Below are 26640 nucleotides of genomic sequence, written 5' to 3' on the forward strand. Positions count from 1 at the left end.
ATCATTATTTAGAAGAAAAAGCATATATTCCTACTTTGAAATAAGATACCATATTAGGCCGCTAGGCCGCTAGGCCGCTAGGCCGCTAACTTCACGCCGCTAGGCCGCTAGATCGCTTGATCGACTTCTTTGAAAAAAATGTTGAAAATCGTTTCAGAGTGATGATTGGTGCATATAAACAGCAAATATATCAGTTTGTTAGCAGAGCAGACATGTTTGCATGCTATAAAATAGAAAAATGTTTGATAAACTTTTTTGAAAAATTGTTGAAAATCGCTTGAAATGTTGGCATTTTTTTTTATATAACTATTTCCATAAAAAAGATTCATTATACAAATGTAGTACAATATTTTGTTTAATTTTGACCATTGAGTAATCATTCTTGTTTTAAAGTCGTAATGAATATAAAATACGAGTTCAGTTCATAAGCATAGCCACCAAACATAGTTTGTTAGCAGAGCAGACATGTTTGCATGCTATAAAATAGAAAAATGTTTGATAAACTTTTTTGAAAAATTGTTGAAAATCGCTTGAAATTGATATTTCGTGCACAAAAACATTTAATTTATCATTGTTTAGAAGAAAAAGCATATATTCCTACTTTGAAATAAGATACTATATTAGGCCGCTAGGCCGCTAACTTCACGCCGCTAGGCCGCTAGGCCGCCAGGCCGCTAGGCCGCTAACTTCACGCCGCTAGGCCGCTAGGCCGCTAGGCCGCTAACTTCACGCCGCTAGGCCGCTAGGCCGCTAACTTCACGCCGCTAGGCCGCTAGGCCGCTAGGCCGCTAACTTCACGTACATGCCGATTGTATATATGTTTCACTTTTTGTTATTGTATCATGTAACGAGACAAATTTTTAAGTTACACAAATAAATAGTTTGAACTTGATTCTGGAGTATATGTTGGCATTTTTTTTATATAACTATTTCCATAAAAAAGATTCATTATACAAATGTAGTACAATATTTTGTTTAATTTTGACCATTGAGTAATCATTCTTGTTTTAAAGTCGTAATGAATATAAAATACGAGTTCAGTTCATAAGCATAGCCACCAAACATAGTGTGTAAATCAGTTGTTGTAAAACGCTGTTAAAATTAGAAGAGTATACATCTTCAAGTATCTAACACAAAATCCGAAATAACTATGCTATATAAAGAAACCAAATAAGAATTTTGTAAAAGGAAATTTTAATACATAAACATCAAAGGCACATCAAATGATATACAATATAAAACAGGAGAGGCATGCGCATTTGAACAAAGTTCTATCAGAAGTTCACTAGCGTGCAGATTACAAGCCAATGTATTACGAGCCAATTTATTACATGCTACTGGTTTACATGAAATTATATTACAAACAAATGTATTACAAGCGAAAGTATTACATTCAAAATTGAAACAAGCAAATGTATTACAAGCAAATGTATTACAAGCCAATGTACTACAAGCAAATGAACTACAAGCAAATGTACTACAAGCAAATGTACTACAAGCCAATGTTCTACAAGCAAATGTACTACAAGCAAATGTATTACAAGCAAATGTACTACAAGCCAATGTACTACAAGCAAATGTACTACAAGCAAATGTATTACAAGCAAATGTACTGCAAGCAAATGTATTACAAGCAAATGTACTACAAGCAAATGTATTACAAGCAAATGTACTGCAAGCAAATGTATTACAAGCAAATGTACTACAAGCAAATGTATTACAAGCAAATGTATTACAAGCAAATGTATTACAAGCAAATGTATTACAAGCAAATGTACTGCAAGCAAATGTATTACAAGCAAATGTACTACAAGCAAATGTATTACAAGCAAATGTACTACAAGCAAATGTATTACAAGCAAATGTATTACAAGCAAATGTATTACAAGCAAATGTACTACAAGCAAATGTACTACAAGCAAATGTACTACAAGCAAATGTACTACAAGCAAATGTATTCAAAGCAAAAGAATTACAAGCAAATGTTTTATAAGCCAATGTATTACAAGCAAATGTATTATCGATCGTAAAGTAAAAGTAAAACATTTATAACACGCATCCAACACATAATTATATATAAATGTGATAGCTTACTGTAGCCGTCTAGGGTGTATAGTTATATATAAATGTGATAGCTTACTGTAGCCGTCTAGGGTGTATAGTTATATATAAATGTGATAGCTTACTGTAGCCGTCTAGGGTGTAGTGTAATAATGAAACGACAAAACTGTATGAACAAGATTATAAGATCTTTATAAGAGAGAATGGATTAAACATGTTTGGTATTGCAATGATGATAAACGGGTACCTTTCCAACAAAGCATAACTAATACTTCTTAAAAGAGCCTGTGTCGAAAGGAAAAAAATGTCTAAAGATAAAAACAGAAAATATAACGAAAAAATAATCGAACACATTTCAAAACAAACAAAATGTTACAACATTTCCAGTGCGAAACATTCAAAGATTTTGCAAAACATCTGACGTCATATAACCGTGCACGGTGAATGCCTCTATACGTGTTTTGTCTACGTCACAGTGATTGTTTTAGTCGCTTTCCAGCCAGGGAGCTGCTGACAGTTAAAGGACACGACGATATCCCTCTTACCGATCTTCGTGGGGACCACAGTAATTGTCGTTTTGAACTTTCCCTTCGGCACGACATTCCTGCGATAAAGGAAAAATACAATTAAATGCTCATACCTTTAATAAACATGCCAGTCCTTTTCAAACCTAATGTGTCTTATATCCCAGTATATCAAACAAACTTAAACCTAAGAAGTAAGAACTTGAATCCTGCAGTATGACACAATTAATGTGGCCAAATATATATACCGACATGTTCAACTCATAATAAATGATTCAGGCACTCACGCTTGTTTGTAAGTGACAGAACGTGGCGAGCACTTTATACGGATCTTTGCTTTAAGAGCTAACTGTTGTTTGTTGAACATGTTTAAAACTATCTGCAAAGTTATGTGTAGATGCGGGAATATGTTTAGTACTTTTAACAGAGTAATGGGGTAATATCTCACTGTACATTGTAGGTGAGGAAACGTGTACCTTCTAAAGTGTAATGTGGAAAGAGCTTACGGTTGTTTGCAGATGACTGGCTTCAGTAGTCCTGGTCCCTCAACTCGGAGCTCACATTTGGTAAGTGCAATAGGAAGTGGGTTCTCGAAATATACCTCTGCATGGGTCTTTTTTCCGAGAAGCTGCACCTGAAAGGTAACTAAATGACTTGTCTTAAATCCTTTATGAGAAACATGTAACAAAGTCGCTGATCGGTTGTTTGTATTTGCGTTTAAAACATATTATGTAAAAGCACGTTACAGCAGTATATTCAGTAAGATTTATAATGCAAATCTTAATTTGAATTACCGAAATAACTTAAAAAAAAGTTTTCTGAAAAGAAGACTAAGGCCTATTTCATATAAGATAAATTGTATGACAGCTATTAACTTGATTGTATCAAAACAGTACTACGGTAATACTGCCGTATAAAAGGTCTACAGCCAAATTATATAAAACTGGTCTTTGGTTTCGTCGACGTTAGCAAACGTGTTTATTAATTGGTCAATACTAATTCAATACAATGTGCAAACTAGCGACCGAACTAATCTGTGGACATCTTATCAAGGTTTTACATAGAGTCCTGCATATACTCTTTATGGCGTTTATTACTGTTTTAAACAATAATTACCGCATTCATCTCATCAATGCCGCAAGTAAAATTTATATCTGGATATTTCAGTCGGACAGTTTTCCTTTCTATGAAGTGCTGCTCGGTCTCCTTGACATAACACACGACGGACATTGTACAGAGGCCGTGGTCCAGCAGGTGCTCATAGTAGTCATCGACCTCAAACTCACACTTTTCCTCTGTAAATACATATCATATTTAGGTCTGGTAAATAAGAGTTTATTTTGCACCAAAAACAAATTGATTATTATTAAGCTATATTTATATTGTTCTATTATCCCGATTTAAATTCAACGTAAGAATCTCCTTGAATATTCCTAAACTTCTGTTTATCAAAAAACATAAATGCAAATGACCTGTTGATGTCGTAAAACAAGGCAGAGTCATGAAAAAATAGTGTGCGTTGTTACACTAACGTTTTAAGATAATAAAGGTAAAAAAATAAACAAACCTACCAACTAGACAAGCAATCAAGATGCGATTTTAAAGTTTTCGATGATACACATACGAATCTAGCTTCGTGTTCATTATACATACGTAAATTCATAAGCATGCAAAGATACAATCAACGTATATGGTAGCTCATGAAGTGCAAGAAATCCACATGCGTTTAATGCCGTCATTTGATACTCAATAATTCAGCTTCCAGAATATCACTTGGTGCAGTTCCATAATTTATCGAATTTTATTTTGAATCTAATTTTTTGTGGATGAGACTTCCATATTTTCTCTTTATAATTTCTGATTTTCTTGTTATTTATTAACTGAAAAATAGGTAAAACATTCAAGAGTGATTGGTGCAATCGAACGTTGATTTATTTTATCCTATAATAAAATTACATTCTGATGTAAACTCTTAAACCTACAGGTCATCATAATAATAACATTCCGCCAGTGGCATAAATCTACAAGACATGGCAACCAACATTATGTTAAGACATTTGCAATGTATTTGGAAAATGTATATTACAAGTGTGCAGCTTTCATACGTTGCTGCGGCCTCACGATGGTGTTCCGAAACTTTTTCTTAAGTAACTCCTTGTGGAATACCCCAGTGTAGTAAGTAGTTCCTATCACAACTGTGCCATGGATTGTTCTATTGTCGGAGCTCCTGTTCTCCATCAACAGCTGCATGTTTATCGCCTGACCAACATACAGGTCAGTCATTCCCATCACTGCAAAGTTCACGTCCTTAAAAAGACACATAGCCAGATATCAAAATGTATTTGAGCAGTTACTTGAGGATAAGGGGTCTTAATGACATGGTATGATAACTTGTTTAGTTCACACATAGTCGTCAATACGTCTGATATGTTTAATTAAAATAGTTTCTACGTCAATTAGTGTAAGTGTAAATGTTCATTATATTTAATTACAAAACACCTTAGTTTCCATGTCGCATATGTTCTTGGTCTTGGAGTGTGTGATTGCTTCTTTCACAGCGGCTCTTTCTTCTGGTGTACCTGCATATTTAACTTTGTTTTATGTTTTATAAGACAAGTTGTTTCAGAAATTTCTAACACAATTAAAATCATTTCAGACATTCAATGTGTTCCTTACAGGTCATTTGAGTTAAAATACTAATGGTTAGGCCTACAAAAAAAATACATTTGGTTCGGGTTACCCGAGCCTACCTACGGAATAGGCGCCGACCCTACCCTTTTTATAGTCAATTTGAAGTAATATACCCCCAGCGAAATCCGCACATTCGAAATGGGGTAAAAACAATGTTTTATTAACTTGTAAAAGCAATATTCCCCCATGATGACGGTTTGTAGACCTTCTTTAAACTTGTAAAGGTGTGTTACATCCTCCCTGTCCTCATCCTGGTCTCCGGGTATCAGTGTCTTGGTTCCTGGCACACGCTTTGTGCTTATGCACTTCCCAATGCTGTAAGTATATAATTGTATAACTTACATGAAGCTAGTTCAGTTAACACAAGAATAAATGTAAAACGAGATGTTATGGTTAAGAATGGTATTTATATTAGATTAAATGCACATTTCTGAAAACAGTGTGTATGTGAGTGCACGTTTTATATCTATCAGATCAATTCCAGACATATTTCGGTTTTCGCAGTAGTTGACCTTTCACAATATTGTCCAGAGTTCGATTCTCGGCATAGATTTATGTCAGTTTGATTTGTGTTCTTTGAAAACGAACAAGTTGGTTTTCTCCGGGCCCTCCGATTTCACCCACAACACATAATCCCCACGAACAACATCAGCAAACGGTAATATATTTTAAATTTAAACTAATTCTAAACCAAATAAAGTTAAAAAAAACAACCTGTCAGTGTTCACTTTGATAACCTTCGTTCCTCTTTTTCCATCCAGCTTCCAATATACCTCGTCAGCATTTACCTCGGCAAAAACAAATGGTCCGTCGTAATTCATTACAACCTTCCCTTCGCGAATAGCCCGCAATGACATCGGTCCCATTTGGGCATATCCTAATGTAAGAAAATAAAGTCAAAATATTGTAGAAGTTTTCAGAAATTTAAGTTAAGAAATTCGAATGTAAATGAAACAATAAATTCATTTAGGAGTTGATCGTGTACCATGAAGTTTTTCATTAGTACCGCTTTGCAAAAAGTCCCGAAAATGCATATGTATACATCATTGAACAAAATACGAAAAGGAATATAAAAAATACATTACCGTTACTCATTTCCTGGGGAGTGGCGTCAATGGCCTGCCAGCCGCCATATCCTGGCTCAAGATCTGGCCGCGCCATCCACACATCGTTCCACACGTGAAAGTTCCTGAAATACACTTATTATTGTTGAAAGACACCTCATAAACCTAACGAGTTTAGTTCTCAATCAAATACTTTTTTCAGTACGCCTTCTAAAGGCTTCTTCGAAACAGTTATGGTACAATAACCGATTACAAAAAAAAAATAGAAATTTACAAAATTAACACAAATGCTGTGTTCTAATTAATTACCAGCGTGAATCTGGTCTATCATCAAAGTTCACTATTTCTCCTTTCGAATCCACGTAGTGGTCTATGGTCATACTGCCATTCGTGTCATGTGCAGAGTCGAAATTCGTCACACTGCGGGCTGGGATACCAATGGCTCGACAAACTAAACAAAAGCGGTCAACATTTGGACCAAATTTTTCGAAACATCTTAATCCCATTATAACAGGATTTAGATAAGCTCACTAATTTTGTTTTGGTATAAAGTGTGTAATATTTACATGTTTAGGAGTTTTGGGTTTATAAAGAAAATTTATCTTTATGATAATCACAATTATTTTTATTTGGTACAATAAAAAATAAAGCACTAAATTTGCTTAATGAAATTAACTAGTTAATCTTATGAAAAAAGGGCCAGGTCGAATTGGATAAATATATACTTAGCAATATATATAGCAAGGATATACACGCTAATTCAACAGTTCTAAACAAAATATGAATAAAACAATATTGCGTATATAGATAAATTTGTTCTTTTGATGTTAATTTTTACTCTATGTCACCATTTTTAATATGTTTTTGAAATGTCAATAAATTCTTATGTAAAATTTTGCATTAACATTACCCGTCGTAAGAACGCCCGAAAACACCCAACACTGTCCATATTTCACCGGCTTCTTCTTCCGGAAGAACTCATTCAAAATGGCGACACTTCCAACCCATGTTGTTGGACGTGCTCCTCCCGTATAAGGTTCTTGCCAACGGCCGACAAGCACGCCATTATCATCATTGCTGTTCACCTGCAAATATATGTGCAACCAATTTACCACGACACACATTCGCATATTTTTCATTCGACTATATGTATATTTTACTTTTTCATTTCGATTTAACGTTACGTTGTCCTGGTTGTGAACTTCATGAAATAGATTACGAAGTGTATTACTATATTATGAAATTTCGATTGTCCAAAATAGTCAACAAACACATGGAGGAAATAGCATAGATAAAGGTAAAAGAGTTGATCTGTATTGCTACATGAACCATTCACAATGATGTTACCAAGGCTGAGAGTTTTCTTGCGACCAATATGGCATTGCCCCTGTTTTCATCTCTTAACCAGCCACAATCCAGAAGGTACAAGGCGGTGTTCAAAACATCACCGGTGAACTACAAGGACATGCAAAACGTAAATACACTATATGCATCTTATTTCCAGTAGCCGGATACATACTCACAAACCTTCAGACCAAATAAAATCTAGTTTTATAGTACAATTTCGAATGATAATGTCGGATTTAAATCAAACATATTGTGTTGCCTTTTATCGTTTAACATTTTCAATATATCCACCAAAAGAATATAATCTTTCCAGAAAGCAAATTCGTTCTAAACAACATGAGTATCGTCTTCCCGATGCACACATATAATAGATCAATACTTGGCACGTAATTATACATGCGAATCAGGTAAGAAAAGCGGATTATTCATTAATATATACGATAATATAGGCCAATCGCACAAACAAACATTGTTAATGCTTAAGTTATATTATTACAACATGAAAGGTACTATAGACCATTATGGGTCTTTCTACCGTATTAAACGCTTTAAGCAGGTCATGGTCGAGTTATTATTCAAGGGAGACAACCGTGGATGGAAGTATTGTTTTATATACGGTGATAGAATATGTCATATTTAAAAAGCTGTTTCAGCGAGCGCTAAATGCTATAATTGTTTTTAAAATTACATATTTAAATATTCATGACGTCTTATATTTAAACAGATCATAACTGAATGGTGTGTTGCTGCTTGCCATTATTCGGTAATCATCCTCCGGCCCGTGGGCCATTATGGACATCTTTAGGAGGTGATCGCTCAATGGCGAGCAGCAACCACTCAAATGACGTCTTTAACACGTATGAATTTTCTATTCGTTTTGTTTTTATTCATATGAAAATCTACAGAGACAGTAGCCAAAAGTTTAAGCATAAAACCCCGTTTAACGGCACAGGGTAAACGCCAAAGACATAGAACACAAAAACAAAAAAATCACAAACAAGAAACACAGAACAACAGCGCAAAACTCAACACACAACACAGTGCATATATACTATATAAAAACTAAGTGTGTTTATGATTGAATCTTGCTTAACCGATTTGAAAACATACCATTTCGTACATATTTCGGTGGATCAGAAACTTTACTTCAGGCTTGTAGTTAAGCCTTGTCAGAAATAAACGATTCGATGTCAAACACAACGTTATTCATCATCAGGAATACGGTTTCTTCAAGTTTATTGTCCAGAATAATAACATTATTTTTAATTACGATAACTAATTATGTCTGCCTCAACATGTCGTGTTTACTATTCGAATACAGCCCAGTTTTCGATTGACTTCGAGTTAAATGATAGAAAATCATGTCATACTTATTTTAAAACAATTAAATACTACTGACTTCAATCAATACAATCAGACGATTTCTTTTTTAAACGAATAATGCAAACTAAAGATGGCGGCGATATACCTTAAACGGTGCTATGTTAATCACGTTGATTTGTTCATTCGCCAATTATGGAAACACAAATCCCACAATGCACCGGCCGAATTGCATATGGTGCAAAAAGTCGAAAAATACCGACCATTTTTGTTTCTATATGTAGTTATATATGTAATGATTTATGATGTTATAAATGGCAATTGAAACATTTCAATAATGAAGGTTAACGTGAAAGGGGTTTCAATCGCTTACCTCGAGGATAAGAAAGTGACAATATTGATTATCGATTGAATAGCAATATACATGTCCATTTATGTAAACAAAAATATGAATATATGTACATGCTATTCATAGCATAATTAAGACGTCTTCTCGACAATAAACGATGAACACGCTGGGCACAAAATGGCCTTCGGGGCGTATGCGAGAGGTTATCGCATTATGCTGTACAACCATTTATAGCACACATGAGAATTTGATGTTATCTTTGATCGATACCTGTCCGAACACCCAGGGCGTTGAATGAATACTTTTACTGGAGCCAACGTAAATTTTGCCTGTGTCATTGAGGACGTACTCCCCAAGAAGGGAACCGTCTTCATCTTCCATGTACACGCTGTCATCTGAAATAAAACACATTCACTGGTTCAAAATACGGATTCATAGAGCGACAAACATCTGTAAAATCCCAAGAAGGACATTGTTACCATAAAAAAACGATAACGAAATTATATAGTTTATTACCTTTGCACCACGGATTAAAGAGGATGTAAATGTGGTCCTTGTGTTCATATCTAAATGTAACTGAACTTCGTTCTTTTCTCTTGATGACGTCAATGCCCATTTTCCATTTTCCCACGGGAATCGTTGGTGGCGTCATAATCTGAAAAGAAGCCACGTTGTCCGTGCTTGATTCTAACCAAGCTCCCCAAGCGTTCCTGTCATCCATTTCGGACAAAATGATATCCTTGAACGTGCCTGATGATGGCTTCGGCTGTTTGCCTAAAAGAAGAGTTGCATTGACGGTTAAAGAAGTAAAAACTTTCATAGATAATTAAAATAAACGAAAACATGCGTGATATTGTTATATATTTGACAACAATTACAATTTTGTGAATAGTAATTTACCGAACTGAAACGTCAGTCTGAGATCATCCTGATTTTTATCAAACGCGCGATTAAATGTGACGTTGATCTTGAATGCCTGCCCGCGCCTAACAATAAGCAACTTCCGGCTGGCACGGTCGCTTGGATTGGTGATGTCAAACTCATCCGTATAGTGAGCTTTCGTATTGTTTACGATATCAAGAACCACTTCCTTCACTTGAAGATCCGCCGGATCCTTAGATTTCAACTCTGAAAAAAGTTTGCCTTTAAGTATAAAATGTATTTCTCCACTTCCCGAAGACCCCTAGTTGCCGATCATTTTCCGAACGTTTAGGAGTACTAACTGTACCTGAGTTTAATTGCGATATAGTTAATGAAATGCCCGTTGAAAGGCACATTACGAAACACCACCTTTTCATGTAAAGAATGCAGTGAGCCTTAATATTCGTTTGCGAAACCTCGTAGCACGTGTACGTATAGGTTGAATGTGATGCATATGAGTCAACTTGGCGACAGCATAAAAGTGGTAAAGGGGTGTAAATGTGTCATGAGGTCATGACCATAGGTCATTGGTGTAATAAGTATTATGGCCTTAGGTCATTAGAGTGTCACAGAGATTAAGAAAGATATAAGGATGGATGTAACATTCTATTTCTTAGACCGGAAATAAATTGCTTAATTTTCTAGGTCATTTTAATCAAAAAATACGGTTGGGGTGGAGGGGGTGCTATACCATTTCTGTATGAGCTGCAACGATATAACAAAAAGGAGACAAACAAAACCAGTATATTCATGTGCCTGACACAAACTCCATCCCTTAGCTCCAAACGAAATATCAGTGCTAAGTGTAAAGACCATCAACTTTGTTTATGTTATTTGTTCGTGGAGAGAATTAACACATGTAAATTTTCCTTCAACCCGTGCCGTTGTTGTATGGGAGTTAAAAGCCCATTGACTTTGTGTTATGATCTCTTGATAAGATAATATCACATGTAGCCTCTTTAAAAGATCGACCGTAAAGATACTATTTTATGTAAAGATTAATTGTTTTTACTTTCTTACATTTTTGCGTATGTCTTTTCGGTTATATGTAGTAAAATTAAACCGACATTTTTTTCTACTTTAGACTTTTTTACCTATATGTATAGAAAAAAGTGAAACATTGAGTAAATTTAATGGAATATAAAACACTTGTGCCCTTGTCTTAAATATTCGAAATATATATTTAACACCTTTCGGATGACAAGAATAAGATTAGGAATACGGGACCAGCACATAAGCAGAGCAAAACAAACAACCGGAAAGCGTCTGCGAAATGAAGACTAGAGGTAATCAAATAATGTGTAAAAAACTGATGACATGTAAGATGAATATAGTCTACCGCATATACAAGAAAAATCAAAGTCGGAAACATGAGGACCTCTAATACTCAAAGAATCAGTGTCCGAAGCAGAACAAGACCGCTGAACAAATTTGTAATTATCATCTGACAAATATGTTTACGTTATTGTAATTGACAGGTGATTTTTCACAAACGACTTTTAAATTTTTCCATGTGCGTGCTGCTACATTTACATTAACACATACTCAGAGTGTTCCACAACCCCTCTAATATTCAGAATTTAACAAAGGTGCGTTGTTTGAAGACAGTGATGACTTTAACAGGCAGACATTTAAATTTGTCTTGTACTCCTTGTTTGGTTTAACCAGTATTTATTGCAGAAAATATTGAACAGAGTAAATAAGCATTTGCGCTACAGAAATGCATAACATATATACAAAATAAGGAGTGATGAAAACGCATAAACAGTGAATAAATCACAGAATTGAGAATTAACCATAATTGGTTTTGCTAAGTCTCTCTTCTGTTTTCATTGTTAGAGATATGGTGAGTACAAATAATTAACAAAATATTTTAGGAATTGTTTGATACACTACTGCTGGTACGAAGTGATAGAAATATACAAAGATAACTTGTACAATATGAGTTTTCGCCATTTTATGGTAGGATGCTGAAATTATAGAAATATAATTTCTTACAAAAGTGGGTTGAGAAATACACGGTTGTTGGGGAGGGGGGGGGGGGGTGATAGTAATGATAGGACAAGGAAAGGAGGGGGAGAAGGGAAGAGGGGAAGGGGGTGTAGTCACTCACAGTACTCAGAGATTGTGGGAATGTTCGTAATCGGTATATGTTAGCGCTTAAAGCGTTTTGTACTAGATATTTGTGTGTGTACACGTTGGAAAATAGTCTTATTTACATATGATGGGGCATTTTTATCGCCAAATAGCAAAAGTTGCAAAGCGACGTAAAATTTTGGTCTAAGGCTAGTAAGCAATGCGATTCACTGGTCGGTAAATAGAGGACAAGTAAAACATAGTGTTAGGAATCTTCGATTTCTCCACAGACACATACAGGGCTGCCAGTGATATTATCTGAAAACAGATGTTCATGTAAAGAACTACAGTGCATGCGAATTCGTGCGTGTTGAATGTATATGTCTCTGGTCCCAACATAAAATTGGTCTCTTTGTTTAAATAAATAAAATCCTTTTCAAAGTCTAAATAGAGGGTGACATAAACACGAGTTGTACAGAAAACAAATCCAATATATCACGTAAACGCAATCGAAGGGGTTATTGCCCTCGCCAATATTTGGGATTAATATCTTAGAAAACCCATGATACTTCAGTGGGCATTATAATTATACGTAAAGAACAAATCTCTTTTGCAAAAAAATCAATACGTTCTTAAACGTTACTTGCATCAGTTAGTATGTGTATATAAATAAACTGACAAATGCTTCAAAGATGCACTCTTACTCCCAAATTTACCACAATTAATAATATTGTTTTAGTATTCCAAAAAGGATGCATAAATGTCGAAAACAATGGTTCTTCTGAAGGAGCCTGAGTTTAATTTGAAAGAAATAAGCATAAAACACGGTATTTCTACCTTATAAGACTACAGTAGACCACAGTAAATATGTGAGCATTCATCAATCATTTGATATGTTTGTGCTTTCTGCTATAAAATACACGGTTACAATCTGATTATCAGTAATTAATATTTTCCATAAATGCATTATTTAGTAAGTAGTTAAAGGCTTATCAGTCGAAATTGATGTTTGTTATACATGTGTATGTATGGATTTTGAATAAGAGAATCATTTTAACATAATTACATTGCTACACGTTAAAACGAGTAGTTTATACAGCGTTATACATGTGTATGTATGGATTTTGAATAAGAGAATCATTTTAACATAATTACATTACCACACGTTAAAACGAGTAGTTTATACAGCGATTGACTACATCAATCATCCACTACACTGAACCAGATCATGTAGATATTGTCCTTATGTGTTGGCAACACTTAGGCATTTGTACTGTACGCGAACAATGTTGAACAAATACTTAAAGATAATGTGTTTTACGGTCTATTGAATAAGTTACCTTGATTTAATAACATTGTAATTTGTTTTGCTTACTTTATTATTATGATATTGAATAAATGTTTGTGTCTAGTCTACGCTGAACACCCGTCTCTCAGGTACGACAACACCCTTCTTGTATTGACATTCTTTTGGTGTCGAAAATGCGGTTGCTCACAACCGCAGAGAAAAGATCGGAACAAATTCTTCAAATAGGTTATAAACACTTTTGTGTTCCCTATTCTTCCCTTTGCCCTAAACAGCTACTTGTATTACCAAAGACTTACTTTTGGTGTCAGAAGTGCGGATGATGTTACTTTTCCCGTTAAAAAGGCCGTACATAATGTCCGTTGGAGGGCCACCGCTCGGTCTGACAATCCAGCTCAATTCACCTGGCGTGTTCTGTCGTCACATAAATAAAATATATCTTAATAGTTGATAAACACATATATTCAAAAATATTTATCCACCAAAGTCACTACCAATTTTGACATAATAAAGCTTTTAAGATTTCCATAATAACGATCACATATTTACTCCGTTAGTTATAGAAGTCACTACCTTTAAGTAAACCTCACTGTAAATGAGTATGACCACAAAATGCGGAAAATCATTCTTTGCTAGTTCTTACTGCTTGCGTGTGCATGACATGCAGTCATTTCAATACGGCCATACAGTGTATCATGTTCCCTTTGTGCACAAATGAATGTATGCTTTGAGAAGCCGGGCTCAATTTCTCCAATGCTGCAATATGCTGCAATATGTAAATCAAGACGCTACTAAAGGTGATGGCGAAATGCGTGAATATATTCGATGAGAAGCCTGCTAAAAAATATGTAGATCCTGCAAATTATAAATCCAGAAACTTTTGAAAGTAGGTTAGACACAATGAAATATAAAAGAATCACGAAAAAAAGAATTACGAATTACACTCTATCAAAGGGCTTAAATGTTGTTGTTGTTGTTGCTGTTGTTGTTGTTGTTGTCGTTGTTGATTTATCTATTTGCAATCTATATCTAAATCAAATTGCTGCAAAAAGAGTAGACACGCCACTATGTTTGCTGAACTAAGCAGTTTAATTATCCATGATCATGTTAAAAACAAAAACCAGTATTTTTAATCATAGTCTTTTTTTTACCAATCGAAATCTTGAAGAATATTTAGTTTCATTTTAAGACCAAAGTTACTCTGTTTTTGGTCTGCATTTTTGGCCCGTCGAACTATCTGATTCGAGCGATTGCTCTTGCCCTAAAGTGATCTTTTGGACTTAAAATCATTAAAAATGTGTTATTGTACGCTAATATACACATAATAAACAAACAATTTACTTTTGGTCGTATATGTTTACATATTAAATATTTTAATATTTCATACAATCTTTATGATTCACAAGTTATGAAGGTTAGCAGATTTGGGATTGAGACATATGTACGGAAACGAGCTCAGACCTATTAGATGTTTTCAATAAAACAACTGTATACGCTGCATGCATGTTCAGACGGAATTTGTCTCCAAGGTGCAATAGGTCAACAAGCACAAACTAGTCGCGTTTTTGCAATTTTCTTCAATAACTCAACCAAGAATACTGTTTATTTACCGACTCACAGATCGTCGACAGTACTTTAGAGTATGCACACCGGCCGGACCCGGCATGTGCTTTTTAGCTTTACGCGCGAACGGGAACCGGGAATGGGTTTACCTCGTGACTGTGACATAGTGAACGATTCAGTTTTCTTATGAGATAAGAGCCACTTTGTGTCCTTGTGTTGAACACAATGCCGTTTTTATATCAATAACAATCTTCGCAGCCCAAACCACAAATATTTAAAAAACAAATAAATATTTTCCTGGTTGAATGTTTGCACATGCGGCCAAATTGCTTTTAAAACTCGGTTAAAGACAAAAATTTCAAACTTTTGAAAGTAGTCGAGGTCAGACAAAGTAATTGCCAACTAATTGAGACGTTTGATGAATGCATCGGCATGACTTGACTGCGTGATACCATTTACCATTTAATCAATAAATGCATTAACAATACAATGTAATGCGCACTTTTATAGAAGCAATTATTTAGAATGCACACATATAAATTAAACCTTTAAATAAACGTATGAAATTAGTTTGATGTTTGAATTATCTGTTTCACACAAAAACTCTTGCACGTATCGTTGAAGTGTTTCATAAATGGAGTAAGTTTTGAAATCATCTATATTATATACGATACGAAATGCCATATACTTGTATATTCTACAGTAATATATTGAAAGAGTTTAAGAGTTAAGAGATTAGAAATGAATGGCTTAAATTAGTTTTTATCGGGTGACATGTGAGTTTATAAATACATATCCCGTCTGGCTTATATTCAGTTTCATTTCAGTTTTCGTTGCCGGCAATTAATTATTTGACAATATGTAAATAATTCTCTATCAAATCATTCCACTCAAACGTTTTTCGTTATGGTAATTGGTAGTATTTATGTTTTTCTATTGAAAAAATATTACAAGGCTATTTTAAAATTTTCAGGAATTTACGAATACGTTATATACATTTAGCGCCAAAGCAACCTGTCAAATTGCGGTGCTATCATACGTTATACATGTACAAGGCCAGTAATGTCAGGTACGTCCGATTTCCGGGTTCTTTGTTTTGGGTGAAAAAACGTTCTCGATTCAGTGAGTATACATATTGTTTTGACGATATTTATTTGAAAAGACCTTGTGCATCGAATGAAGAGCAATTACTTGTTTACGATAACGCTTGTTTAAGATGAAAATCATGTTTGTATTAAAATATCTCGTGAAAACAATGCACGTTTTTCACTAGTCTTACCGACTCACTCAATGCACTTCATTCTTCATAACTAGGATTTTATGCCGTTCTTTTTTGTGCAAATCTCATCCGAAACCTTGTTTTGGTTGATAAAAGGTATTGTTATTGTTTTCCGAGTGCAGATCGTCAGTTTTGGAGATAAATCGGCACATTTAAGAACATGCTTACTGGTTCATTTTGTACATTTTTAGAACCCAGGTTCATCTCAAATCTGTGGCATACTATAATAACGATTAAAAGGCGTCGATTGTTTTTTCCTAACCCATATGTGTGTACGATAATACATTTAAGAAAGGTCATTTTGATAAGTACCTCAAAACTCTCTGCTAAAAGTCATAATATTTTGGCGGTCATATAGAAAGTCGAGACACGGTTAAGTCTTTAATTGATATAGGGTTTACTTAAGTTATGATAGGTCAACATGCGTTTTATTATGTGACTCTTTATTTTTAAGATGCGTTGTATTTACAAACCAATCAGAATATGAAGACCACACTGGAAAAACATAGAATTTATTTACACAATGACAATCTTTATTTACATCATGATTATAAGTAAACCCAAGTGAACATGATATATATCCTGATTTATCGATGACTGTTTGGACCAATGAGAGACTTACAATATTAAGATCATAATAGGCTTTTATAATTGTGTTTTTTGGTAAATTAATAGCCACGTGTCCACAAATTCCCCAGTTTAAAATGCGCCAAAATATAGGTAATATTTTTTTATTTAATCTGTCCTTAAAGTAGGTTTTGGTTTTGTTTTCTTCATTAAAGTCAAATTAGTTCAGCATAACAATGCATTGAAATATTCATTTCAAACTATATCGTGTCCCTTAAATGTTATATTCCACAGAATATGGAACTTTCATATATATTGACTAATTACGATTGTTTCATATTAAAGAGTTTTGTTTCACGCAGGTAAACAGTGAACAGAATATGTCATTTACTCCATATATCTCAACAGGACGTCTAGAGTCAACGGTATACAACCGCTACATAGTTATTCCTATCACCCCCTAACCCTGGCCAAAACATGGATAAATGCAAAAGGTATGCTATCTTGTATTTCTGCATGTGGATTTGGTACGGTGAAGTCACTAATGATTGGAACGCGGAGGTCTGCCATTTGTGATAAGCACGGATTGATACTTGGCAGAATTTACAAGGACAACAACAGGTTATCAACAATTCCAAACTACCGTTTTGGATTTTTCAGAGTGGATGTGACAGCAATGTATTCCCACTGAGCAGCCGCTTCCGTGTGTGCATTAGTAGCAGCCATGTCTCATCACAGAGACAGCCGCTTCTGCCAGTGCAGGCAGGCGCTTCTGTCAGTGCAGGCAGGCGCTTCTGTCAGTGCAGGCAGGCGCTTCTGTCAGTGCTGATCTGACAGCCGTGTCTCATCACAGAGGCAGCCGCTTCTGCCAGTGCAGGCAGGCGCTTCTGTCAGTGCAGGCAGGCGTTTCTGTCAGTGCAGGCAGGCGCTTCTGTCAGTGCAGGCAGGCGCTTCTGTCAGTGCAGGCAGGCGCTTCTGTCAGTGCTGATCTGACAGCCGTGTCTCATCACAGAGGCAGCCGCTTCTGTCAGCGCTGATCTGACAGCCGTGTCTCATCACAGAAAAAGCCGCTTCTGTCAATGTTGATCTGACAGCCGTTTCCCATCACAGAGGCGGCGTTTTTGTCAGCGCTGATCTGAAAGCCGTTTCCCATCACATAAACAGAGGTAGTCGCTTCTCGCTTCCGTCAGTGCTGATCAGAAAGCCGTTTCCAATCACAGAAGCGGCCGTTTCTGTCAGAGCTCATATGACAGCCGTGTCTCATCATAGATGCGGCCGCTTCTGTCAGCGCTGATCTGAAAGGCGTATCTCATCACAGAGGCAGCAGCTTCTGTCAGTGCTGATCTGACATCCGTGTCCCATCACAGAGGCAGCCGCTTGTGTCAGTGCTGATCTGACATCCGTGTCCCATCACAGAGGCAGCCACTTGTGTCAGTGCTGATCTGACAGCCGTGTCCCATCACAGATGCAGCCGCTTCTGTCAGTGCTGATCTGATATCCCTGTCTCATCACAAAAAAGCCGCTTCTGTCAGTGCTGATCTGAAAGCCGTGTGCCACCACAGAGAAAGCCGCTTCAGGCAGTGTTGATCTGACAGCCCTGTTTAATCACAGATCTGACCACCATGTCTCATCAAAGAGGCAGCCTCTTCTGTCAGAGCTGATCTGACAGCCGTGTCACATCACAGAGGCTGCCGCTTATGTCAGTACTGATCTGGCAGCCGTGTTCCATCGCACAGGTAGCCGCTTGTGTCAGAGCTGATCTGAAAGCTGTGTGCCATCACAGAGGCATCCGCTTCAGTCAGTGATTATCTGACAGCCGTTTCCCATCACAGAGGCAGCCGCTTCTGTCAGTGCTGATCTGACAGCCGTGTCCCATCACAGAGGCAGCGGCTTCCGTCAGTGCTGATGTGAAAGCCGTGTCCCATCACAGAGGCAGCCGCTTCTGTCAGTGCTGATCTGACAGCCGTGTCCCATCACAGAGGCAGCGGCTTCCGTCAGTGCTGATGTGAAAGCCGTGTCCCATCACAGAGGCAGCCGCTTCAGTCGGTGCTGATATGACAGCCGTGTCCCATCACAGAGGCAGCCGCTTCAGTCGGTGCTGATATGACAGCCGTGTCCCATCACAGAGGCGGCCGCTTCAGTCGGTGCTGATATGACAGCCTTGTCCCATCACAGAGGCAGCCGCTTCAGTCGGTGCTGATATGACAGCCGTGTCCCGTCACAGAGGCAGCCGCTTCAGTCGGTGCTGATATGACAGCCGTGTCTCATCACAGAGACAGCAGTTTTTTTCTGTTTACTGGTTTTTATTTTGCGGCCTAGGATTAAATATTTGAATAAGTGCTGTTAATGGATCTTTCTTTTATTCATTGATGTTTGAAATTTGTTTTATATTGAAATACAAGTTTCCAAAATGCAAAGAAAATTCGCGCCTGCACCAAAACATTTGCCGAGGCTGACTATTTTTTCGTAGTATTTCTTTAAAATTTTACAAAATAAATGTTCAATTTTCTGATCAAATTAAGAAGAATCTGTTGTTAAAATCCTACAAGCTTTGTTTTCAAGAACAAAATATTCAAATAAACCGGCAAATTACAACATCCTCGGCGGAAACAGGTCGATAACTTGAGAATATCAACAATAACGAATCGGAAATAAGAAACGCATTTTCTTGGATAAAACGTATTTGTCAAACTGTTTAAACACGTGCACATGGAACCTACCATCCTGAAACTGAACCTGAAACCACACTGATTATGACCATATGGTAAAGCAGTTTGTGTCGTGGTAAATTACTGTCATTCATTTCGGACATGTTGAGGTTTCGGATATCACATTGCGGTTCGACTTATCATGACTAACAGGTGGTTAGTATATCACAATAACTAATAAAGTCAGTATAGCTCTATCTCTAATATACTCAGTATGGTTCTATCTCTAATATACTCAGTATGGCTCTATCTCTAATATACTCAGTATGGTTCAATCTCTAATATGGTCAGTATAGCTCTATCTCTTATATTCTCAGTAAAGCTCTATCTCCTTATATGCTCAGTACAGCTTTATCTCTAATGTACTCAGTATGATTCTATCTCTTATATACTCAGTATGATTCTATCTCTAATATACTAAGTATAGCTCTATCACTTATATATTCAGTATAGCTCTATCACTTATATACTCAGTATAGCTCTATTTCTTATATGTTCAGTATAGTTATATCACTTATATGCTTAGTATAGTTCTATAACTAATATATGCCCAGACTAGTTATATCACTTATATGTTTAGTATAGCTCTATCCCTAATAAACTCAGTATAGCTTTATCACTTGTATGCGCAGTATAGCTCTATAACTTATATGGTCAGTATAGCTGTATCTCTAATATACTAAGTATAGCTCTATCTCTTATATGTTTAGTATAGTTATATCACTTATATGCTTAGTATAGTTTTATTACTTATATACTCAGTATAGCTCAATCTCTAATATACTCAGTATAGCTTTATCACTTGTATGCACAGTATATCTCTATAACTTATATGGTCAGTATAGCTTTATCTCTTATATGATCAGTATAGATCTGTCTCTAATATACTCAGTATAGCTCTATCTCTAATATGGTCAGTATAGCTCTATCTCTAATTTACTCAGTATAGCTCTATCACTTGTATGCACAGTATATCTCTATAACTTATATGGTCAGTATAGCTTTATCTCTAATATGGTCAGTATAGATCTGTCTCTAATTTACTCAGTATAGCTCTATCTCTAATATGGTCAGTATAGCTCTATCTCTAATATGGTCAGTATAACTCTATCTTTAATATGGTCAGTATAGCTCTATCTCTAATATGGTCAGTATAGCTATATCTCTAATTTACTCAGTATAGCTCTATCACTTGTATGCACAGTATATCTCTATAACTTATATGGTCAGTATAGCTTTATCTCTAATATGGTCAGTATAGATCTGTCTCTAATTTACTCAGTATAGCTCTATCTCTAATATGGTCAGTATAGCTCTATCTCTAATTTACTGAGTATAGCTCTATCACTTATATACTCAGTAAAGCTCGATATCTTATATGTTCGGTATAGTTATATCACTTATATGGTCAGTAAAGCTCTATCTCTAATTTACTCAGTATAGCTCTATCACTTATATATTCAGTAAAGCTCTATCTCTTATATGTTCAGTATAGTTATATCACTTATATGCTTAGTATAGTTCTCTTACTTATATACTCAGTATAGCTCTATCTCTAATATGGTCATTATAGCTATATCTCTAATTTACTCAGTATAGCTCTATCTCTAATATGGTCAGTATAGCTCTATCTCTAATTTGCTCAGTATAGATCTATCACTTATATTCTCAGTAAAGCTCTATCTCTTATATGTTCGGTATAGTTATATCACTTATATGGTCAGTAAAGCCCTATTTCTAATTTACTCAGTATAGCGCTATCACTAATATGATTAGTATAGTTCTATCACTAATACGCGCAGTATAGTTCCATCACTTATATGCTCAGTATAGCTCCATCACTCATCTGTTCACTATGCTCAATAGAGATCTATCATTAATATGCTTTGTATATATTTATCACGAATACGCTAAATATTGATCTCAGCCTTCCTTAGATCGCCAAAAGTCACGAAAAGTTCCCAAGTCGACAAGATCCTTTTCTCTCACAAAGGGATAGTGAATGCGCACGACTGTAGCCGTGCGCGTTGTCATCCGGACCTTATAAACACAAATTATTGTCATTGTTTTCTTAGGTTTAACAGATAAAGAAACAATTGAGCATGTATATATTATGTGAATATGTTATTAGTTGCACTGTACTGTTATTAATCATTAGGGTGATAAGTGCAACTATAAGTATTTGTTCATAGTTTAACTGAAGATATCAGCAAAACGAAAGTGGCCACTTATCGTCATTATCACGGGACATATAACTGGATCAATGTCCAGCATATACGCCATATAAATACTATATAAATCTCGACATGTAATAGAAAGTAGAAGTAGAAAAAAAATCCTTATTAAAAAAAAACTGGATAGGAAAATGTTTTATAATGGTTATCAAAAAGGACTATAGAAAATATATTTGGTGCAACGAATAATTCAATCTTGATACGGATGTATCGGAAAGTCTTTAAGACAATGTGTAACATAACGTGTAGGAAGGCCTGCATGATTCTCGTCGGGTTGTTCTTCCTATTAACATTCACAAGTTATATGCTTTTCTTTAACCATGGAGCTCCAGAAGAAATAATGACAGCTAACAAGGGGAACAAACACCCTAAGTTCCGGCATTACGCTGAGCGGGACGCTAAACACATGGACGAGCTGGAGAAAGACATTGCTGCTGAAGAGAAGAAAGCTATAGAATATTGGGACAACTTTATTCAGAAGAATAATTTTGTGTCTATAGGGGAGATTTATGACAATTGTGGTAATATATTCCTATTATTTGCTCATTAGCTCTAAGATCTAATTTATCAACTTAAATATATCTTTCAGTTTAGTGTTAACCTGTGGTTATAGGTGTCTGTTATGGTATAGCTAAATAGTACCTGTGTCATAAACGTGTTCATTGAAATTTAGCGTGTTTGCCGCAAAAAATAGCACATTGAAAACAGAAAAAAAGAATCCAGACTATAACTTGCAACCGAGTAAACAAGTTAAGTATTTATGAAAGTCTGAATTAAGAAGAAATATGTAAATTTAACACATAACGATTTCTTCATTTTGTAAGTCCTTGTTTGGTAAATGTTGTATTTATGTGTGTGTGTGTTCATGATGAACGCAGAACGCGGGAGCAAAACTATGAAACGTGCCAATAAATTCATTTGTTATAATTCATTCCCTATTAAACTAACCAAAAACAGCAAATAGAAAAAAACATAGTTATATACCAATGATATTCACCGATTTCAGATGAGAAGGACCGTATGATGGTGGGACGGACGATTCTTATACCTGACGTCAGATGGGGAGGATTGAAGGGTGTGACGTCACGCACGTTCATTAACATAACATTGGGTGAGCTATAAACGGCGTAAATCACGAACGCTAATCCTAATTACGAGACTGGGTCCCATATCAATAATGATCCTAAGGCGTAAGATCGTAACGTTTTTTCGTGTAGATGTAATCAAGATGACAGGTCACGGACGTTCATTTCCTACATTATGAGAGTGGTTTGGTATTTTCAGTAAAGGTTGCACATCACGGGTAGATCATTTGCTAATTATGAGTCTTGGTGGGTACCTGGTATATGGTTGTCAAGTCCCCGACGTTCAGTTTCTAAATATGAGACTGTGTCGGACACTGAAAAACGTTGAAACGTCAAGGAAGTTTTCTCTTTATGGGACTGGGTGGGTTACTGTAATAATAGTGGACACGTCATGCACATTTATTGAATTACGTTTAATCATATATGATTGTATATGCACACACTATGGTGAATATTGCAACATAGAATAATGTTTTGACATACATTTAAAGGAAAGTTTGTTTACTGAGGATGTCCTTTTACCTACAGGGCGTCTCGTCAAGGGTATGCGCTAGGCGACTTACGGCTGAACATGGGTTAACATATAAAATGGCATTTAAAAGCCTGACTCCACAAGAAGTTTTGAATTATTATATGACGGTTATACATACATTTCCCCCTCACTGTACATGTTAGGCGCCATCGTTAACAGACAACGATATTGACATGATAACAATAAATGGTGTTATCAACATAGGTGTTATAATTTTGGGTCAAATTTAAGTCATCTCTATCAGCAAATAGATAGTTTATCAGAAGGTAATTAAAACAATGATTAACATCTATAGACATGTGTTTTCATTTGGGAAAAGAGGAGATGGTTATAAATAAGGGAGATAGCAAACAATATAAACCTATACAAGACATTGCTTTCAACTCACACACACACACATCTGTATTGTCCTCAACTCACGGAGCTGAACTAAATTCACTTTAGCGGCTTAAGTATGTAATGTAAATGCATGGACCCGAATAATGCATACTTTGGTTTAATTGAAAGATATAAAACCAAATTATAAGAACAAAAAACACCAAGTCATTTCTGTTTCAAAAGTATTGCATGTTACACATCTAACTAAATATCAATTGAACCTTGTTATGTTAGTGTGTGGGTTTTTTTACTAACCTATACTAGTTTGTTCATCGTTAAAGGTAGAAATTGCCTTAACAATCAAATGTACATGACACCTATAGAAGGATAAAATGTTGACAAATTAAAGCTTTTATAACATATTCTTTAACTATATTAAAGAGAAAAAAAGATATTGTTAGAAAAAGATTACCAACAGAGTTTGGCGTCATTAGTTTCTTACCATCAAACCATTTTTCAAGTTTACATCTTCAACCATTTCACCAGTTTAAATAGCATTTTTACACTGAACTGTTAAATGACTAAGGTATAAGGTGCCACAATATGGAAGCGAACGAATGACCTATGTAGGATTCCTAACACGATCATATACGCTTAATCCTGTCATAGCTTCAATAATGTCTTTCCTTCAAAAGGTCACTGCGATTTTAGAATTTATACATAGGTGGAGGAACACTATTTCGAAGTTTATTATGTCCGGAAATGATCGAAGTGCTTCAAAGAATTCAGAAATTATTAAAATTGTTTTCATTGGTCTTGAACAGTGCATATAACACCCCTTTTTAAAACTCTCCTTTTCGTTAAGAGCAAGACAGTGGTCGGTTTTTCTAGAGGTGAAGCACAACATGTTTGCCAGGAATCTGTAACTATGCAACTGTATGACAAATAAGAAAATATACGTTATTGTCCCCTTTGAAACACTTTCAGACGAAGATCTGGAAGGTGGTCGGTTCTACCTCGAGGTGAAATACAACGGGAATGATTTATTTGCCCGCAACTGGGAATTATGCAACCTCGACGAGGATTATGGGGATGAAAGGCAGATATACTGCCCCTTCGCATCAAAGGATTATTCGTTCGTAAAAGATCGACAAATCCCAAAATATCTGCCGAAGGTATGTTGTTCCTGTATAATATGAAAGCGTGTGTTCCTCCCTTTCTGGACATTTGTCTTACAATTGTTTACTGGAGTGACATTTCGTGTTGTTTGCTAAATTAATTTTTAATATTATTATACACGAACTATATGTATACAAGGTAATGCTATTACGAATAATTTACGCCGCTATAAATAAAAAAACCAAACTAGTTCCATATGATATGTGTTTTAGTATTCATTGAAACCTAAATGTTATTTACTACTTTATTTAAGGGATAAATTCAATTGTTTCCATCATAGCTCATAGTCAACTTAATGCAAGTGGGATAGTCAGCTGGTTAGATGAAACAGTATCAGTGTGTGTATACCACGTGGTAAATTACGACATGTATGCTGCGTCGGAAGGCAACATTTTGCTTAAAATAATGACTTAAATCAAAGATAACTTTTCTTTTACAACACCATTTTGAACAAAACAAAGGGCAGTCTATGCCGCTTAAAAAGCCCCGCCTTCGTTTTATTACCGAAGTTTGATAAGGTGATTAGTTTCACCAGACACTTCGACAACCCTGTTTCCAAAATAATGTTTTGACAGTGCTCCGTCATACGGTCGTATTGTGAAAGTGTTTTAAGAAATTAAACTCTCCATCAAACTCTGGTTAAAGACCGAAGGCGGGGCTCCGTAAAAGGCGTAGACTGTGCTATGTTTCATTTAAAATGGTGAAGAAATAGTGAAGTTATCGTTGTTTACAGTATTCATTCGAAGCAAAATATTGCCTTCCAACGTAGCATTTATGATGTAATTTATCACACACTGAGTATATATACTGTCGAATGACTTTAGTTTATTTTTCTCATTATTTTGTCTTATCCAGGGTCGGTACGAGACGAAAGGTTGGATTACGGACCAAAATGACCAGGTTGCCATCTGTGGATTTGCTGACTTCACGCTCTGAAGACATTACATCGATTGAGTGCCGGGATGCTTGAATAAGAGGACAATTCGAAACACAAATGAGTGTGAATATTAATTTTCTTTGCGGGTATGGGGCATTAATTGGGGTATAATTCATATAAATATTATGTTTGTTTGAATGTGGAATCAACAGAGAACTTCTGTAAAATTGACTTGACTGAAAACATAACTGAACAATGTATTGATATTGTTGTGTGTATTTTGTGCAGTATGTTTGGGTCGTAAGTTTGCTATGTTCCCCAACCCATGACAGTTTAGCCACTAAACAAGCTCATTCACTTGTACATGTGCTTTGTCTATTATTGCTTGCGGCCACCATCCTTCATTGCTGTAAGAGTCTTATGTTTACTATGGTTGTTTCCGTTATGTGTCTGTTAGGTCTTAAACGTTGTGATTCTTAACTGGTTTATAGTTAAATAGTATTCCTAGTAGTTACTAATGTATGTTAGTTACGGTAAAGCCTTTTATAATTATCAAATTATGTTAAATGTCAATTTATGAAACGCTGTTTTAAGACGGTTGCATTAATATCCATTAATAAAGATAATTATGTTAACGTA

At 35.7% G+C, this 26640-nt stretch overlaps 2 protein-coding genes across 3 annotated transcripts; one reads left to right on the plus strand and one right to left on the minus strand.

The window, feature by feature from the left end:
- Positions 1–1154: 1154 nt before the first annotated feature.
- Positions 1155–14361, minus strand: LOC128245078 (hemocyte protein-glutamine gamma-glutamyltransferase-like). Of its 2 annotated transcripts, XM_052963287.1 has the most exons (16): positions 14233–14361; positions 13959–14073; positions 10257–10484; positions 9873–10130; positions 9627–9751; positions 7688–7795; positions 7251–7425; positions 6650–6791; positions 6362–6465; positions 5991–6153; positions 5482–5591; positions 5085–5164; positions 4691–4892; positions 3702–3880; positions 3092–3219; positions 1155–2665 (listed from the first exon to the last, which is right to left on the minus strand). In XM_052963287.1, the coding sequence occupies exons 2-16, from the start codon at positions 14011–14013 to the stop codon at positions 2527–2529; spliced, it is 2196 nt and encodes a 731-aa protein (XP_052819247.1). In that variant the 5' UTR covers positions 14014–14073; positions 14233–14361; the 3' UTR covers positions 1155–2526. The 2 variants fall into 2 exon arrangements, with proteins under 2 accessions (XP_052819247.1, XP_052819248.1); XM_052963288.1 differs by lacking the exons at positions 1155–2665; positions 3092–3219; positions 14233–14361 and having other exon boundaries at positions 3736–3880; positions 4672–4892; positions 13959–14226.
- A 7688-nt stretch (positions 14362–22049) lies between these two features.
- LOC128245083 (putative phosphatidylglycerol/phosphatidylinositol transfer protein DDB_G0278295) lies at positions 22050–26640 on the plus strand. Its single transcript, XM_052963299.1, has 4 exons — positions 22050–22531; positions 23017–23121; positions 24933–25120; positions 25980–26640. Exons 1-4 carry the CDS (start codon positions 22216–22218, stop codon positions 26058–26060), a joined length of 690 nt encoding a protein of 229 aa, XP_052819259.1. The 5' UTR covers positions 22050–22215; the 3' UTR covers positions 26061–26640.

This window comes from Mya arenaria, chromosome 8 (assembly GCF_026914265.1).
Source record: "Mya arenaria isolate MELC-2E11 chromosome 8, ASM2691426v1".
Classification (NCBI taxonomy): domain Eukaryota; kingdom Metazoa; phylum Mollusca; class Bivalvia; order Myida; family Myidae; genus Mya; species Mya arenaria.

What these genes read in the sequence shown, in the direction of transcription:
- LOC128245078 (XM_052963287.1), bottom strand. Translation starts at nt 14,013, where the DNA reads ATGTACGGCCTTTTTAACGGGAAAAGTAACATCATCCGCACTTCTGAC. An exon ending in GATAGACCAGATTCACGCTG is followed by an intron (nt 6,466 to 6,649) that starts GTAATTAATTAG and finishes AGTGTATTTCAG; the next exon opens with GAACTTTCACGTGTGGAACG. An exon ending in TCCCCAGGAAATGAGTAACG is followed by an intron (nt 6,154 to 6,361) that starts GTAATGTATTTT and finishes TTCTTACATTAG; the next exon opens with GATATGCCCAAATGGGACCG.
- LOC128245083 (XM_052963299.1), top strand. Translation starts at nt 22,216, where the DNA reads ATGTATCGGAAAGTCTTTAAGACAATGTGTAACATAACGTGTAGGAAG. An exon ending in GGAGATTTATGACAATTGTG is followed by an intron (nt 22,532 to 23,016) that starts GTAATATATTCC and finishes CACCGATTTCAG; the next exon opens with ATGAGAAGGACCGTATGATG. An exon ending in GTTCATTAACATAACATTGG is followed by an intron (nt 23,122 to 24,932) that starts GTGAGCTATAAA and finishes AAACACTTTCAG; the next exon opens with ACGAAGATCTGGAAGGTGGT.